The sequence below is a fragment of the Embiotoca jacksoni genome, unplaced genomic scaffold (genome assembly GCF_022577435.1).
Source record: "Embiotoca jacksoni isolate LCO1_2020_lvr unplaced genomic scaffold, fEmbJac1.0.p SCAF_53, whole genome shotgun sequence".
Taxonomy (NCBI): domain Eukaryota; kingdom Metazoa; phylum Chordata; class Actinopteri; family Embiotocidae; genus Embiotoca; species Embiotoca jacksoni.
In genome coordinates this window covers 1,887,290-1,902,453 of record NW_027185407.1, presented here as the reverse complement: position 1 = coordinate 1,902,453, position 15,164 = coordinate 1,887,290, and the positions used below count along the sequence as shown (strand labels likewise).

General features: G+C 38.3%; 1 protein-coding gene across 1 annotated transcript; it reads right to left on the bottom strand.

The window, feature by feature from the left end:
* Nucleotides 1–138: 138 nt before the first annotated feature.
* Nucleotides 139–14,044, bottom strand: LOC138212182 (calpain-8-like). Its single transcript, XM_069172475.1, has 22 exons — nucleotides 13,998–14,044; nucleotides 13,040–13,294; nucleotides 12,353–12,422; nucleotides 11,834–11,952; nucleotides 11,541–11,674; nucleotides 11,276–11,450; nucleotides 9,539–9,613; nucleotides 9,201–9,286; nucleotides 7,682–7,756; nucleotides 5,658–5,818; nucleotides 4,272–4,438; nucleotides 4,068–4,079; nucleotides 3,758–3,966; nucleotides 3,559–3,604; nucleotides 3,225–3,293; nucleotides 3,000–3,057; nucleotides 2,825–2,886; nucleotides 2,503–2,571; nucleotides 2,300–2,378; nucleotides 1,732–1,848; nucleotides 1,551–1,603; nucleotides 139–1,269 (listed from the first exon to the last, which is right to left on the bottom strand). The coding sequence occupies exons 2-22, from the start codon at nucleotides 13,274–13,276 to the stop codon at nucleotides 1,243–1,245; spliced, it is 2,100 nt and encodes a 699-aa protein (XP_069028576.1). The 5' UTR covers nucleotides 13,277–13,294; nucleotides 13,998–14,044; the 3' UTR covers nucleotides 139–1,242.
* Nucleotides 14,045–15,164: the final 1,120 nt, after the last annotated feature.

The following is a 15,164-nucleotide window of genomic DNA, read 5'->3' as shown; positions in this document are numbered from 1 at the left end:
CTGTATTGCTTTTCCCTAAATTAATAAATGCATTCTAATAAATATATCTAGTGCCTCTGTTTGTTCGAGCAGATAAGGCTGTAACAGAAAAAACAAAACAAAACAAAGGACTTGAGCATTTTACATGGATTATTTTATAAGGACCAAAAAGGGGTTATAAAAAAGTAATACAATCTCCCTGAAATGTAATTTTTAATCAATTATGCTCACTGCAGCTTTTTAGATAATTTCTTTATCTTGTGAAGTACAAAGTAATGAAATAAAGTCCCACCTAAAATTGCAGTAACAAGTTTACAGTCATAAGAATCAAAGCTCCACATGGGGGTGCTGTGAGCTAAATGTCAGCATGCTATGAAATGCATAACTAGCAGTTAAACTTTTAACATGGTCCCCATCTTAGTTGAACAAGTTAGCATGTTAATATTTGCACAAGAGAGTAAGTTTTGGATAAATCAAAGTCTAACCCAATGATGGCGCTACATTAAAAATGAAGAGATCACTGCAGTAACTCAACTCATCCTGAGGGAAAGGCTGTTCTTAATATGTCACTGTGGATCTTAGAGGTGGGCTAACAGACATACAGAAACCTTACACCTTCACAAAAACAAAACACTACAACCATGAAACACAAATTGCAGCAACCCACTTAAAATGAAAATAGAAAGAGCAAAAAGACTGAAAGAGGTGCAGGCCACACACTGTGTTTATTTTGGGGTGTAAAAACACTGAGACACTAATTGTGGATACAAAATTTGTGTTTATGATCCTGTTAATTTTTTTCATACAGTTCTCTAAATCCATATTTAGTTTTATTTTTTGTGTGCAAAACAAATCGTTTGTAACAAATGCACAACCCCAAAAAGTTGGGACACCTTGTAAGATGTCAATAAAAACAGAATGCAAGGATTTGCAAATCATATAACTCAATTAAATATGGGTTTGCCTGATTTGTAAAGCATCACATTCTGTTTATATTTACATTTTACACAGCATCCGACATTTTTTGGTTGTAACATGTCAGTATTACCTTGATTAGGATGAAACACACTCATGAGACACAGTCATACCGTCTCTGTGTTTCTAAAGGAAATAAGCAGCCTGTCTGCTGCTCTGCGTGTTTCTGTATTTACCTGTTGTTCAGTTTCCTCAATAATATCTCAGTAATAGCTCGTTTGCAGAAGAACACATTTTGTATTTATGGTTTCTTTCTGCTGAATCCTGCCGTTCATCTTCTCTGTCAGATCAAGTGTACATCGCGAGGTACATCCACTGTAAATAAAGGAGAGAAAGATTGTTCATGTTAACCATATCTGGAGGGCAGATTAACATCACGATCACTGCGTCACAGAAAAATAGAAATGTAGTACAAGCATGACATAATCTCCTACAGACAACATCTTCAAAGATGTTCTCAGATAACTTCCATGAAAATGATGTCATAATTTATGTTCTTGAAACAAGGTCGTCTGTCTGTCTGAAGTTAACAGCTGCGCAGGTTGTGAAGGTTAAAACCTTAAACTAAGTGCACATTTCTTATTAGCTTGAATCACCTCTTGTTCACGAAGATTCATGGTACTTCCATCACTGAGCTGTTTGAAGATTTCTGTTAGGAAAGACACAAATTCGTATTACTTCACTGTGAAACTGTGAAGGCAATGTTTAAGACGTTATGACAGAACTTCACACTTACGGCTGCTTTTGTATTTACAGTAATATTTGTTTTTTACTTACGCTTCATGCAATCCAAGCGAAGGGCGAGACTGATGAAGCTCTCCAGTGTAATGTATCCAGAGGAGGCGCCGTAACGCAGAGCTATCAGATTCAGAATGTCATCGCTGATCCTCTTCCCTGATTAACATACAGTGGATAAGATGAAAGTATGATTTATATTAGTGCTGTTGTTGTTTATGAGGTTTCTAGCCACCATGTAAAATTGTAAAAAGAGTAATTTACTTAATCTATTTAAGATATCATTATGACAGTGAGTGCTAACACTTGAATACAGAATATAAATTAAGCTCCAAGAAATAAGGATTGTTGTTCATCTCTACATGACATTGTTCATTTTATTTTACAATCTAAGTATGTTCCTAGCCATTTGACTTCTTGCTCTCTTGGCAATTTTACTTTACTTACAAAAACAGATTTTTGGGGGGGGGGGGCAACTTGGGGGCAGAAACGAGTTGTGTAGGCAGCTTTGATATATACATCCCGTTGATATGGTGAACTTGTTGGAGAACAGTGTCCTATTTATACAACCAGCAGTTATGAGAAAAAAAATAACTAATAGATCATCTACCTGCAGCCATGACTGCATTCCTCAGCTCACTCAGTGACAGTGTCCCTGTTTGTGAAACATCTGAACGGTAGAAAATATCCTGAGTAAAGAGAAAACAGTTAGTTATGTGCTGAGGATGGAATGAGCAGTCATACATCACTCTTTAAGAAGCCTTTCTCTTTATTTTCTCATGAAATGTTTAACCTTCACTTCCTCCCTCTTACCTTGTATGTGGCAATCTTTTTCCACAGACGGATAAATTCCTCCCCATTTAGTTTGCCAGTGATAGATGTCTTTTGATCCAAGTATTAAGGAATGAACGACGTGCATGTCGCCTCACGCCTCGGCCTGACATTTAAATCTCTTTGTGTGTATTAAAGCCAATAAAAGGGCAGGCAGGTTTTGGCATGTAATGCACCGGTGTTTTATTTAACTGGACTTACTGTGCGAGATTCGTCCTTTAAGAAATCAGTAGCTGAAACAGAGAAACCCAACGTATGTGTTTTGTGTGAACTAATTCAGAGTGAATATCACACAGCAGGATACATCCATCAGAGCGACCATGCTGCGACAGGCGTCGATGTTGAAGCCTCCCGATTTCAAATCTCCTGAATTAAAGTAGAAAAAAAAACATGAGGATCCTTAGTTTTGCCTAAACCTAGCCACAAAACAGCGCTACACAGAATTATTGTTTTAGTTTAGTTAGTTTTAGAGAACAAACCTTTCAGGATTTTGTCATTTAAAAGCCTCTGCAGCTGCTCAGCGTCCACTTCGTCATACTGGAAATTCAATGAAAACAAGGAAAAACTGATTAGACTCACACGTTTCTTGTCATGATGATGGTTACCTTCAAGTCAACTTTTTTTTTTTTTTTTTTTTTTATATATAATCTCACTCTAATCAAAAGAGCAATTAAGTATATTTCCCAAAATAAGACAGGAGTTACCTTGTCAGAGAATTGACGGAACAGTGTTCTCTTGTTTTCGTCATCTTTGCCGTTTTCCGCTGGTGTGTGCTGCAAAAGATCGAGTTCTTTCAGCTCCAGATCAATGAATACACAGCATGTCACATACTGTCTGTATGTGTCATATTCTATCAAAGTAATCTATATAAAAATCAGAGTGTGGTTCAATATTGCAGTGACACAATGCTGAATTAACGTCACCCTATATATTCCAACTGGATCACAAGATCAAAAATGAAAGGATTTAACCCGTTATTATGTCAGCTGTATTGACCCGAGGCTAGAACGACGTCCTGTATTTCTACATCTCGTTCACCTCGTCTACGTCCATGTGTTCGTGGCCTTGGCCACCAGAGTTCTCACTGAGAGAAAAGACAAGAGACAGTAGATTCATGTAATTACATTTAGTTAATGACAGTTACGAATCCCAGTCCCTCTGTATCTCTGACATGTGGAAGTCAGATCTGATGGATGTAAGTTAGTGTTTAAAGGGTAATTAGTGAGTTCTGGCTTACTGGACGTGGGTCTCGGCCTTGGAGAGGATGGTCAGGATGAAGGAGGCCGTCTCATTTTGATTGAAGGTGGACGGCACAATCACGTATTCACCAGGCTTCAGCATCACAAACGCCATCACCTCACGTGCATTCATGTAGGTTTTAGTTTGGGTGACGGGTCTGTTCTTGCTGAAGAACGAGGCTGGGAACTTCCCCCTCTGTGCCCTGTACTGTAATGTCAATCATAAACACATATTTCATCTCTTTGCAGTTCATCTTTGGGAGGTCAATGTGTACTCTGTATGAAAATTAGGCTAAAAATATGACTCACTTCTTCAGTGACCTTGGAGGAGATCAGAGGAAAGAAAAGAGGAGACGTTTAGGGACAATCAGTAAAGATCAAGTGAAATCCGAGCATCATGAAAACATGAAAACACTCCCAGTGAATATCATGAAATCATTAATTTAGTTTGACTCTTTTCAAAATCTGTTGTCCATCCGAAGTAAGACAGAAATAATAGAGAGTAATACTTACCTCAAATACCGTCAGCCCAATGTGGAGGTTTAGAACCAGGCGTCGGTTCCTCTTGTCGGGTTTTTGCATGAGAGACACCAACATGTTTTTTTCACCCAGAGTCTCGCTGCACTCACTGGACATTTTGTCAATCTTCACCCGATACTGTGGATTCGTCCAGAAGCTCTCTGGAAGGCAAAGAGGGAGACAGTTTAGCATTTTGCCATAACTATGATGAATCTGTTGATTCATTTAAAAAGCTAAAACTTCAATAGTCAACTGTAAAAAATTTAGAAGATTGCCAACTGGTCACATACAGCGCTTAATCACAATGTGGGATTGGATAAAACCTGAAATATTAACAGTAATAAATAAATAAATATATAGTGTTTGCTTAAACTGAAGTATCTCTGTGTTTTTGGATTTGTTTTTCATGAAAGTTGTTTTGATACCAGGAAAGTGTCTGTTCTGAGGCTGTCAGGGATTAAGAATGTGAAAAACAAAAAGCTAAATATCATTTCTCTGCTATGAACTCTGGTGTAAAACACTGGAATAATTACAGATTTTGAAATAATTGACTAATTTATTATCAACCAATCAATGAACATGGTCACCTCTTTAAAAAAGCTAGTATAAAATCTATCAATTAAACGATAATATAATAAAAATGTCCTATCTTAATCTATTATTTAATCTATTTCATCTTATTAAATAATGAAGGAATACTTCATCTTAAAATGGAATTAATTTTACATTTGTGTTTAAATGTTACTTTTTTGCTAGTTTTGCCATTTGAGTGTCTTCAGAGCATCTTTATAAAGTTTGTTTCTTGCTTGAACACTTTCAGGTTCCAGTTTTCTTTAAAGTATTCTGGATGCATTTTGCCTTCATTAGATAGTCGAATACAGATTTTTATATCTTTTGAGTATCAAAGTAATCCAGTTGTATGTATACCCACGGGTGCATTGCGAACTAGCTAATTTGAAATTATTTGTATGTTATTAATTTTTCAAAATGTAAGCGAATATAACGGCTAAAGTTGACACCCCGTTACAGGCCGACACACTGACCCCAGAAATGTTTAATATTTCCTGTTAACATCTTCCAAATTATGTGAACTGTACTTAAAAAAAAGTAGATCATGACTGTCAAAAAGCCACTACTTTATCTTCATATTAAGATAAGGTCAGGAGAGGGTAGGAGGGCTGCAGCAGGCTTTGCAAACCTTAATACAGATGTAAACAGTAGACAGACATAGCAAAGAGGGAGCATTTTATCTCTATATGTTTATTAATGCTTTTATAAATGAATTTATTAACTCTAAGTTTTAAAAGCATTATTAAATGAAAATGCTCAAACTGTGTTCTAGGAGACCGTTTTTCATTAATCCAGATATTGTGGGAGTACCGAGGTTATTCATGCAGCCTCCAGCGGTGGTCCCTGCAACCCATCGGCCCTCGTAGAAGGAGGTCTTCCAGTGACAAGAAGAGTTCCCGTCAAGGAAGTCAGGACACAGGCAGCAGATGTCCAGATCTGTGTAGTACTTGCAGAAGTCTTCCAGGGTAATCCTTGAAAGCACACATTCATTTAGATAAAACGTGAAATACTGCTTCATGATGGCCAAAATCACAAACTCATTGTCCATAAAAGAAAAAAAGAAAATCGATATCAATTTGTTGAAGTAAATCGTGCAATGCAAACTGCATAAATACATCATTGTTTTATAGCTAATGCCGACTTTCTTATGTAATAACATACTTAGTTTCAATGCAAATTATAATTCAAATTAGTGGGAGTGTCTTTAAATAAACAATAAAGATAGATACTGTTTGAAACAGCATCCACTGAAAATAATATATGCTATATTTTACTTTTTCTTTGTAGATGCAACCCAGCAGCAAAAAATGCGCGGTTGGTAACGTGTTTCCTTAGTTGTTTTCTATTTGCTAAACAATGTGTCAATCATACTAGCTATACGGGCAATGCCGATTTCTGATTGGAGGAGGAGGTTAAGTCCCATCCCTCCAGGTAGTAAATTGAGCAAAGAAGTGAAGATGGTATGAACAGCTCAAGACTAAACTTCCTTAAGCGAAATAAACATAAAGAAAACTGTGTATGTGAGATAAGTCTTTCCACATGTTGGACTGTACTTAAAGGAGCACAATTTACATCGATAACCTGGTGGAGAAAAGCGTGAGTCGAAGCCCAGTTGTTGCTCGTTAGTTGTTATTACTTGTGTTGTGTTATTTATATTGCAGCAATGCTGTCTGTTATGGCTCCTCGTGCTCATGATAACATGTACTGTCTCTTTAAGAAAACTGCTGCACACGTGCATTTAAACTATGATCTTAATTCAAAGAATGTGAGCATGTAATGTGCTTTATTTATGTTTAGCAAATGATTTAAAGAGTAAACACATTCGTTTCAGAGTTAAAATGTTTAAAAATCATAATTCATGATGACTAAAGAGAAATACTGTCCAGTGAAACCAATGAGTTCATTTGATTACTGTTGTATTCCAGTAGGACTTTAAGAATTTGGATGTGATTTTCAGTAAAGACTGAAATTTTATAATGCCATGCAGTAATGCACTTATTGTAAGTCACTTTGGATAAAAGCGTCAGCTAAATGAAATGTAATGTAATAGCTTTTTTTTTAATTTTTTTTATTTTTTACACAGGTTAGGTTTTTGAGTTACCCGGAAAACTCTGTATATTTTGGTTTTGGATTCTCCTTGACGAAGGAGATGGCGAGCCACCTTTAACCCTGAGGAGTTGGACCAACATCACCGTTTGCTCCCCGGAGGAGACGGTCCTTCCTTCATCCGAGTGCACCGGTGTGGTAGGACAGATAAAGTCCCACATCTTGGACTATTTTTTTTGGTTGAACCTCTTTTGAACTAAACTGACTTGACTGGACCGATCTGACAAAAAAAACAACCTGTTACAACCTCAACAACTGAATCCACCTGAACGTTTGGATCAGAAGAATCCACAAATTGTGTTTTAATTGTGTGAAATATTTTACATGTTGATAACTTAGAATGAGAGTTTGAACAGAACATTTGTAAATAGTTTATGTTTTTATTTTTTACAATTGCAGTTGAAGGTATCCCTGCAGCTCCAGTTGTGTCCAGTTGTGTCTGTTATAACCTCTCCCCTACAAATGTAGACACTGGCACTATATCAAAATATACATTTGAATATACTGTTAACGCTGTGTTGGTTGCATACAACTAGGTAAAAACTGACTTTTCACTCTTTTAGGTACAGATATTAAACAATCTGTTTCAAGTGGTTTGACTGATTAGAGATTTTTACACAAAAGTTGTTTTTTATTTGTTTGTTTTTTGCTGACATTTTGTAGTTGATACTCTTTATCTTAATTAATCCTGCAGTTTTGGAAATTACTGTTTGACATGACGCGCTTACCAAAACTCTCCATTGTCCTGGACTGAAAGGCACATGTCTCGATCTTGAGGACTCACAGTTTGCCACAGAGGCGACCTATAGAGAATTTATCAGTGGGGGGGGGGGGAAAAGAGGAGAATGATATTGTTATAAATCCCAATAATTAAAATTAGTATAACGTATATGTGGTGGCGGGGTGTGGTTAGCTCAGCTGCAGGGGCTGGAGAGTGGGAGGAGTGGTTCAGGGAACGGTGCCGGGCAGGTGTAATGAGCACAGCTGAGCCGGATGTGGACTGATGAGCTCTCCCCCATAAAGGGAGCAGGGAGAAGGAGGCTGAGGAGGAAGCGGTTGCACGAGGACATTGGTGTATGGGCCGAGCAAATAAAAGCATTTTACACCTGAACGTACGGCAGAGCGTGTCATCTGTGTCCAGGAGAGACCCCGGTAGCCCCAACCTTGCTACAGTATATTTTTTCTTTAAGTATGCATGATACAGACATGTGAAATTATGGACATCTCCAGTTGACAAAGTGCCTGTAAGTCAAGCGCTTGCAGCAGATTTCTTTTGGTTCTTTTGCAAGAGAGAGTTTGTTGCAACAGTTTCACGGCCAAGCCACAAACCATCTGTAAAATGATCTCTGTTAAATTAATTGACAAGAGAATGCTGCGCTTTCCAAAATATACAACACTGTAATTCCACCTGGAGTTACAAGTGACTACAAATTCAGGTCGGGGTTGAAAACTGTCCATTGTTTGGTCGAACTCCTACAAACCAGAGTCGCTGCATTGAGGAACGTGTGGGATTGTTTCTGGACCTCTCCCATCACATCTGGCATCTTTAAATACTTTCTATAGTCTGCACTCTTTATTCAGTAAATGTGCAATATTGCACTCCTTTCAATGCCTTCAGGCACTTGTGTCATTAAGTGGAGCTCCAGTGGAGCGTTTGACAAACCAACAGATTCCACAGCGGTTATTCGAGGAAATGTGTGATTATTAGCGTAATTATAGTTTCATGGAAAGGCTTAAAGTTGTGAAATCCTCTGCGTGTATGCTTTCATTTGTTTCAGTTGGCAAAATGTCACTGTCATTCAGAAGTGAACACTGCCCAAACAAGTTTGTGAGATCTCACGGGATTATACTTCACAGACCACACAGCTATTTTCTCAAACTACAAGTCATGTAAAGACCCATATTAGACTGTGCTAAGTTTTGGTTGCGTGAGAAGCAATGCAACTGTATTAGCCTCGAGGTGTTGTGCGTTCTCTAAACAAACAAGTTGACCTTTTAATTCCATCACTCAGAAACAGCTGAAGCGTAGCTTTCCTGTTTTTCTCTGAACTGATGCAACCAGTTTGAGATTATAATTGCAACACAATTACAGAAATGTTTCTTGTGGCTTTAATCAAAATATCCTTTAGCTATCACGAATATCAAAATATTCAGGAAAACTCTGTGATATTTCAGCATTAAATAATCTCAACATTTTATCTCCTAAAGCAGCAAATCAGAGTCCCTGCGTGTCGGCGTCGCGCTCACCGATCACTCCAGTCTCCTTTCCACTCGGTTTGGCCCCAGGGGTTCCACAAACGCACCAGGCGGACCAGCTGCTCGCGGCACATCATCTGACCATCGACCATCACCAGAGAAACACCAGTGTCACCACGTTACTACATTACATTAATAGATCCTGCTTTACAGTAGAGGTGCACATTTTATTAACCTAGAACTTGACAGATAAACTGAATTGTTTTTGGCGTTAAGCTTCAGTAGAACCTTTAAAAACATACTGGCTGCCGGTAGAATAACTTCTATTATTACTGTATTATCATATACTTTCTGCTGCAATACCTTTTTAAACAAATGCAATTCTTTACCTGTTTCACACCTGTCACGGTGTAGGCGTGGCCTTGGACCAGTCCATTTGGTAACACAGTGTTTTCAGATGTCTTCTACAAAATATAAATATACAGAATATAATCGAGTAGTCTTGTGCAACACTTAACAATTCAAGAAAACCAGCATTTGATTTTCTGTACGTTATTAATCAGTGAATTAGCAACCATGTTCTCCATATATAGATATATCTATATCTATATCTATATATCTATATCTATATCTATATCTATATATATCTATATATAGATATAGATATCTACTTACTGAAGTGATCAGTCTGTGTCAGCTCGATAAATTTCACTTGTACAGAAATTAAATTAGATGAATTTTGCTTTTATTTTGCCTGGATCATTATTGGAAAACAAACATTTGCGGCAGAAGTTTGTCAATAAGTCGACTTGCTGACAAATGAATGACTTCTAAAACTTCCAAAATAAGCCAAGTGTGGAAATTATGTACAAACTCATTCAAAACAAACTGCATTAGTGTATGTGAAGACCGTGTGCACTGGAGTAACTACTTCCACACTTCATCAGAGCGGATCATGCCTCACATTTTTCCACTTGACTTTTTCAGAAAGAGAAATGCTGCTTCTGTCTTGTTTGAGATCATGTACTGCCAGGAACTTATCCAAAACAAACTCTAAGAATGCAAAGACGCTGTGGAGCCACTTCGAGTTCAGTGTCGAAGGTTCAGATTACTAAACTGTACAGTATTTTGTCAGTATTCCCACCAAAAAGTACTGCAATGTATTTAGAGATTTACTCTCAGAAAAAAAAAAATGGAGTATCTTGACATTTAAACTTGACATTCAATTGCATTCATCTCTGTTCTCGTAAACTTGTCATGCATTCAACATACTTTCACTAAGTATTGTGCACTGCTTACTTATGCTTTAATTACACAAATGAAAAAGCAGGGCGGTGTCTCTTGCTTCTCACGAACCTCCAACTTTTGCATGTTTAGCCATGAGCTGCAATCTTGTATACTCGGTTACTACATTTCCTGAAAGACGTGAATGTTTGCACTTTTTTTTAAAAATTTTTTTTACTTAATTTAAATCCTTGTAGAGTTTATAAAAGTTATATCATAGAAAACTCTGTTAAATGCTGTTTTTAAATGTCAGATTTCAGTTTTTACTCTGTTTAAAGTTCCTCCTCTGGCTTTGATTAAACCCCTAAATTTGTCTCTTCTTCCTCAGATGAAACTCTTCACCTCATGTTAGTACGTGTTGATCTGTAAAGATGCCAAGAGTCTCTGCTGCTCGCCTACAACTCGAGCTGGCAGCCAGAAGGTATGAAAAGCACCACCGTGACGGGATTGGTTCCTCAGGTATGTGATGTATTAAAACATGGCTGTCTGAATCTGTATTAGCGATACGCTGCAGCTCCAAAACAGAAATGCTCAGCTCATTTTATATTTTGCTTGTAATTCTGTCTCATTGTATTTAAAAACACGTGGACATGTTAACAAAGTTGATTTGCGCTGGAGGAGGTCTTTGAGGGTGGCGTGGTGTCACACTTGCTGCTCTGTATGTACTGAAGTATGTTTGAGCCCAGAACAGACTCAGATGGACATCAGGTGTAACCGTGTACAATATGCAACAGGTGTGAAATCTAGTTCTACCAAAATCAGCAAGTGTGCCGCTGTTGAGGATATATGAGGGCGGCTCAGGGAGATCTGTGGGGGTTTGTGTGGTGTATATTTGTACTCACGCCCTGCGGTGTGCCACAACCCATCAGTGAATTTGATTGGCCTGCTCTACACATTAGTTCCCACAGGTCCGGAGGAGCGTCGGACATCTCGATGCACATGTGGACCCCACCGGTGAAGTCCACCAAGGCCTCGGCAGGAGTCCCAGCATTCATGTCCGAGTAGGAACCGCACACCCTGACACAAGGAAGCGTGAAGTTACTTTCACGGACCTCCCAAAAGTAAGTACATTTTATAACTGAGAAGTAATACATTGGTTTTCCATACTTGGCGTAGGCTTTCTCCAGCAAAGCAGGCCAGAATTCAGTTGGGTCTTTGGAGTGGACAAAGATTAGTCTGCCATCGATTGTTGGCAGCTTGTCATCAATGACGACATCCACCCATCGTCCAAATCTCCAGAACTAAACCGAGACAAAAACAGCAATATGATGATACGATGCTTACGGCAGTGGAACTTCCCATCTTACTCTCAGTAGTTTTTGAAATATCGATTCTTCTCTAAAATGCACAGAAGCAAATCAAGCTGCTGTCACTTCTATAAATGACAAAGCGCTATTTACCCTGAAGTGGAACAGCCCGCAGTAGTCGTCATCAAATGTTTGGTTAGAGGGAATAACTTGGTCCATGATGTGATTCTGGAACGTCAGAGCTCCGATAGATGCAAGAAACCAGCAGTTTCCTGAGAAATAAGTGGACAGATGTCGGAATGATGGATTACGACATTTCATCTTTTTTTCGATGTATATAACAATTGTTTTCTCCATTTTAAAGATATATTTAATTCATGCAGTAGCAGGTTCTGCAGGATCACCTGGATATTTCTTGTCAAAGGCTTCACATGAAGTGGTTAAAAAGTCAGTCTTACCTGCTTCCTCGTGCGTATTAAACACAGTGAATACAAATTACTGGGTGAATTCACTGTGATCCCGGTGTTATTTTTTAGCTATTTGGACATTCAATTCATTATACACACATCTACTTCAGTCAGCCTGCACTTTATTCTGTTTTCTGCCTCTTTTCTGAACTTGCATGGTATTGATGGAAACAAGAGATGATAGTATAGAAAGCAGTTTGCTTACCAACCATGCCTTGACCAAAGTCAAACCTCGAGACCCCGTCAACAACAAAGGATGGATTGGGGATGACTTTCTGAAACAGCAGAGACAAGTTGTAAACAAATCCTTGACATATTTAACTTTATAAGTTGATCTAGGAAACACGCCCCTCAGTCCACTCGAGGATACAGTGTCAGTGTCACATTTGGCCTCGTCTCGCTGTGAAAAGTAAACGCATGTATGACCAAAAGAGAAGAAGAAAGTCATTTCATAGAGCTCAAATGAGAAAGAACAAAAAGTAATAAAGTCACAGGACTTTCACCCGTACAACTGGTGTCAACGTGGATTTCTTTTAAGTAACGTAAGATACATACAGAATGTATTTAACTTAGATAGCAGGCGTAAAGTAACCCATGTTAAATATGTGATGTTATTTAAGCAAAATGACTTATTTTTCCACAAACCATGATCTTTTCCTAACCTGAATCAAATCTTACTTTTCACAGCTTAGGCAAGCAAAGCGTGACACTGACACAGTATCCACTGGTGGACAGATGGGTGCATTAAACTCTATGGTGTGGTATTGAGCTGCATTTATACATGCAGCACTTACAGACACACAACAAAGGTGCCTAACCTCCAATCCTCGGCCCAACCGAACCCTAAACTCCAACCCTAAGTACAATTCATTCAAATAGACGCAGTACTCACCGCTGGTCTCAGCCACACCACTCGGGCCAGGTCGGACGGCGTCAGTAACCCTTGTCCGATTGATCTTCTGTCAGGGGGGAACATCTCGTCGATGTATCTCACCTGTCGGATGACACAGTACTGTTTCAGCTGCTGGAAGTCCTGGTTGTGGAGCTTCTCGGGGTTACTGATGGTGCCATAGCCATCTTTCATGTGACGAGCGTTGATGATGTTCAGGCACACACCCGGCGGAGGCATTGCTGCAGGTTTTGAGAGCTGTGCAAAACAAACAGAAAAGTGTCCATATTAAACTTTTTTCTTAATACCCATTCAAACTGCAAAACTCCCCTTTTCAAATACTAAGATGGAAACAGCAGATTCAGCCAGATATAACTATAGCATCACACAAAAAACTAATTTTTTGCTCTGAAGTCTTTTTTTTCAGCTCTAAAATAGAGACTAAATAGATCAATAGGAGCTGATATTTATCCTCGTACTAAAATTTGTTCTCCACATGGTTTAATTCTGAGTTTGAAAATTTGAGAAAGGTGAATAGGTTTCTCAAATTCTCAAACTCAGAATTAAACCGTCATTTAATTTGTATTTATTCTGCTCATGGTAATGCACAAAATTCAGTAGAAAATATAAACAGAAAAGCGATTTACAATCAAAACACAACTCGACACAAGTGCCAAAGAGGAGAGATGCATTCACTGATTCTAGCTTTGCATTATACAATATTTTAAGTTTATGTTCAGAAAAATCAAGGACTCAAGTAGAATTTTCTTGTTTTAAAAATAACCCATTTCAAGAAGTATGAGTGCAGCCCACCTGCACGTCTGATCTCCCGCTGTTGTCATTCAAGTCACACAAAAAGTATTTTTTTAGTGTCTTAAATATAACAATATAGACTTTATGACAATACTAAGTGAACGTGTAAATTAACCTCTTTAAAATGTAAATGACATGAAGCTCTTACCTCAGCTGCCACAGGAAGTAAGAGTTGAGTCTGGGTGGATCAGCCAGTGTGGGAAGAAGCTCCAGAACTTTTGTAACGCCTGCGAACGCCTCAGGAGACGGTTGTCAGCAGCCGATGTTCCTTTGCGAAGCCGCACCTGAGCCGAACTTTCACTCGGTGCTGCCGCCTATCGTACGCAGACAGAGACAGAAAAATAGCCTTCAGTCAGACCGGCGGTCGATGTGGCACTTCACCTCCACCTAACCTGCACATCTTCGCAGGGTTAAACAGAGAGAGACACTCCCACTGATACACAGCAAAAACTAAGAGGATGATTGGCGCATTCAGGGTTCTTGTTTTGTTTTTGTTCAAGGACCATCAAGAAAACATTGTCAGTTTGTGTTTTTAACACATAGTTTTCAGGGTGGAGGAGCTCAGATTACCAAAATCAAACAGAACAGGCTCAGGGTATTGAAACACACCAAAAAAAATCAAGTGCATTACTGAACTCGCATGAATATCCTTTAACAAGGTTTTCTGTGTCAAACCACATTAAATTGAATCGTTTACTGTCCTTACTGGTGTTTTATCTCATGAGTTCATAAAGTTATCTTTTGGTGGTCCACAGTGTAGTGACATCTTGTGGACACACAACTGAATATTACTTTTATTACTTTGAAGATTACTGACTGACTTAAAGTGAGAGTATAGTGACCAAACTTAATCTATCATTCTTCATTAAAGTAAATAACTTTATAGGGTAATAGTTGCATCTGTATGACGATTTTGATGGGAAGAAAGTCTTCAGGGAATAGGTGAACAATTGAAGTTAGTAAACACATACTTAAATGTCATTACAGTTATTGTTCCTCTTTGACGACAAAAAAAGAAACAAATTTTGACCTGTTGTTTTGTTTTGTAAATCAGGAGTTGAAGAATCTGCCTCTCATTCAGTTTTGGTTTCGAACGCCTGACAGTAATAATTGGAGGGTTATTCAACATGGGTGTAAGAAATAATTCAGTGTTCACAGATAATCAATGCTTCAGTTTGATTCTCTGCACTGAGGAAATCAATAACTGAAAGCTGCTCGCTGCATTTTAACTTGACCAATGTTAACTTGGTTTATTAATGGCAACACAGACCAAACCAACATAAATGAATCTGATCTTAATCCCACTATGAAAACA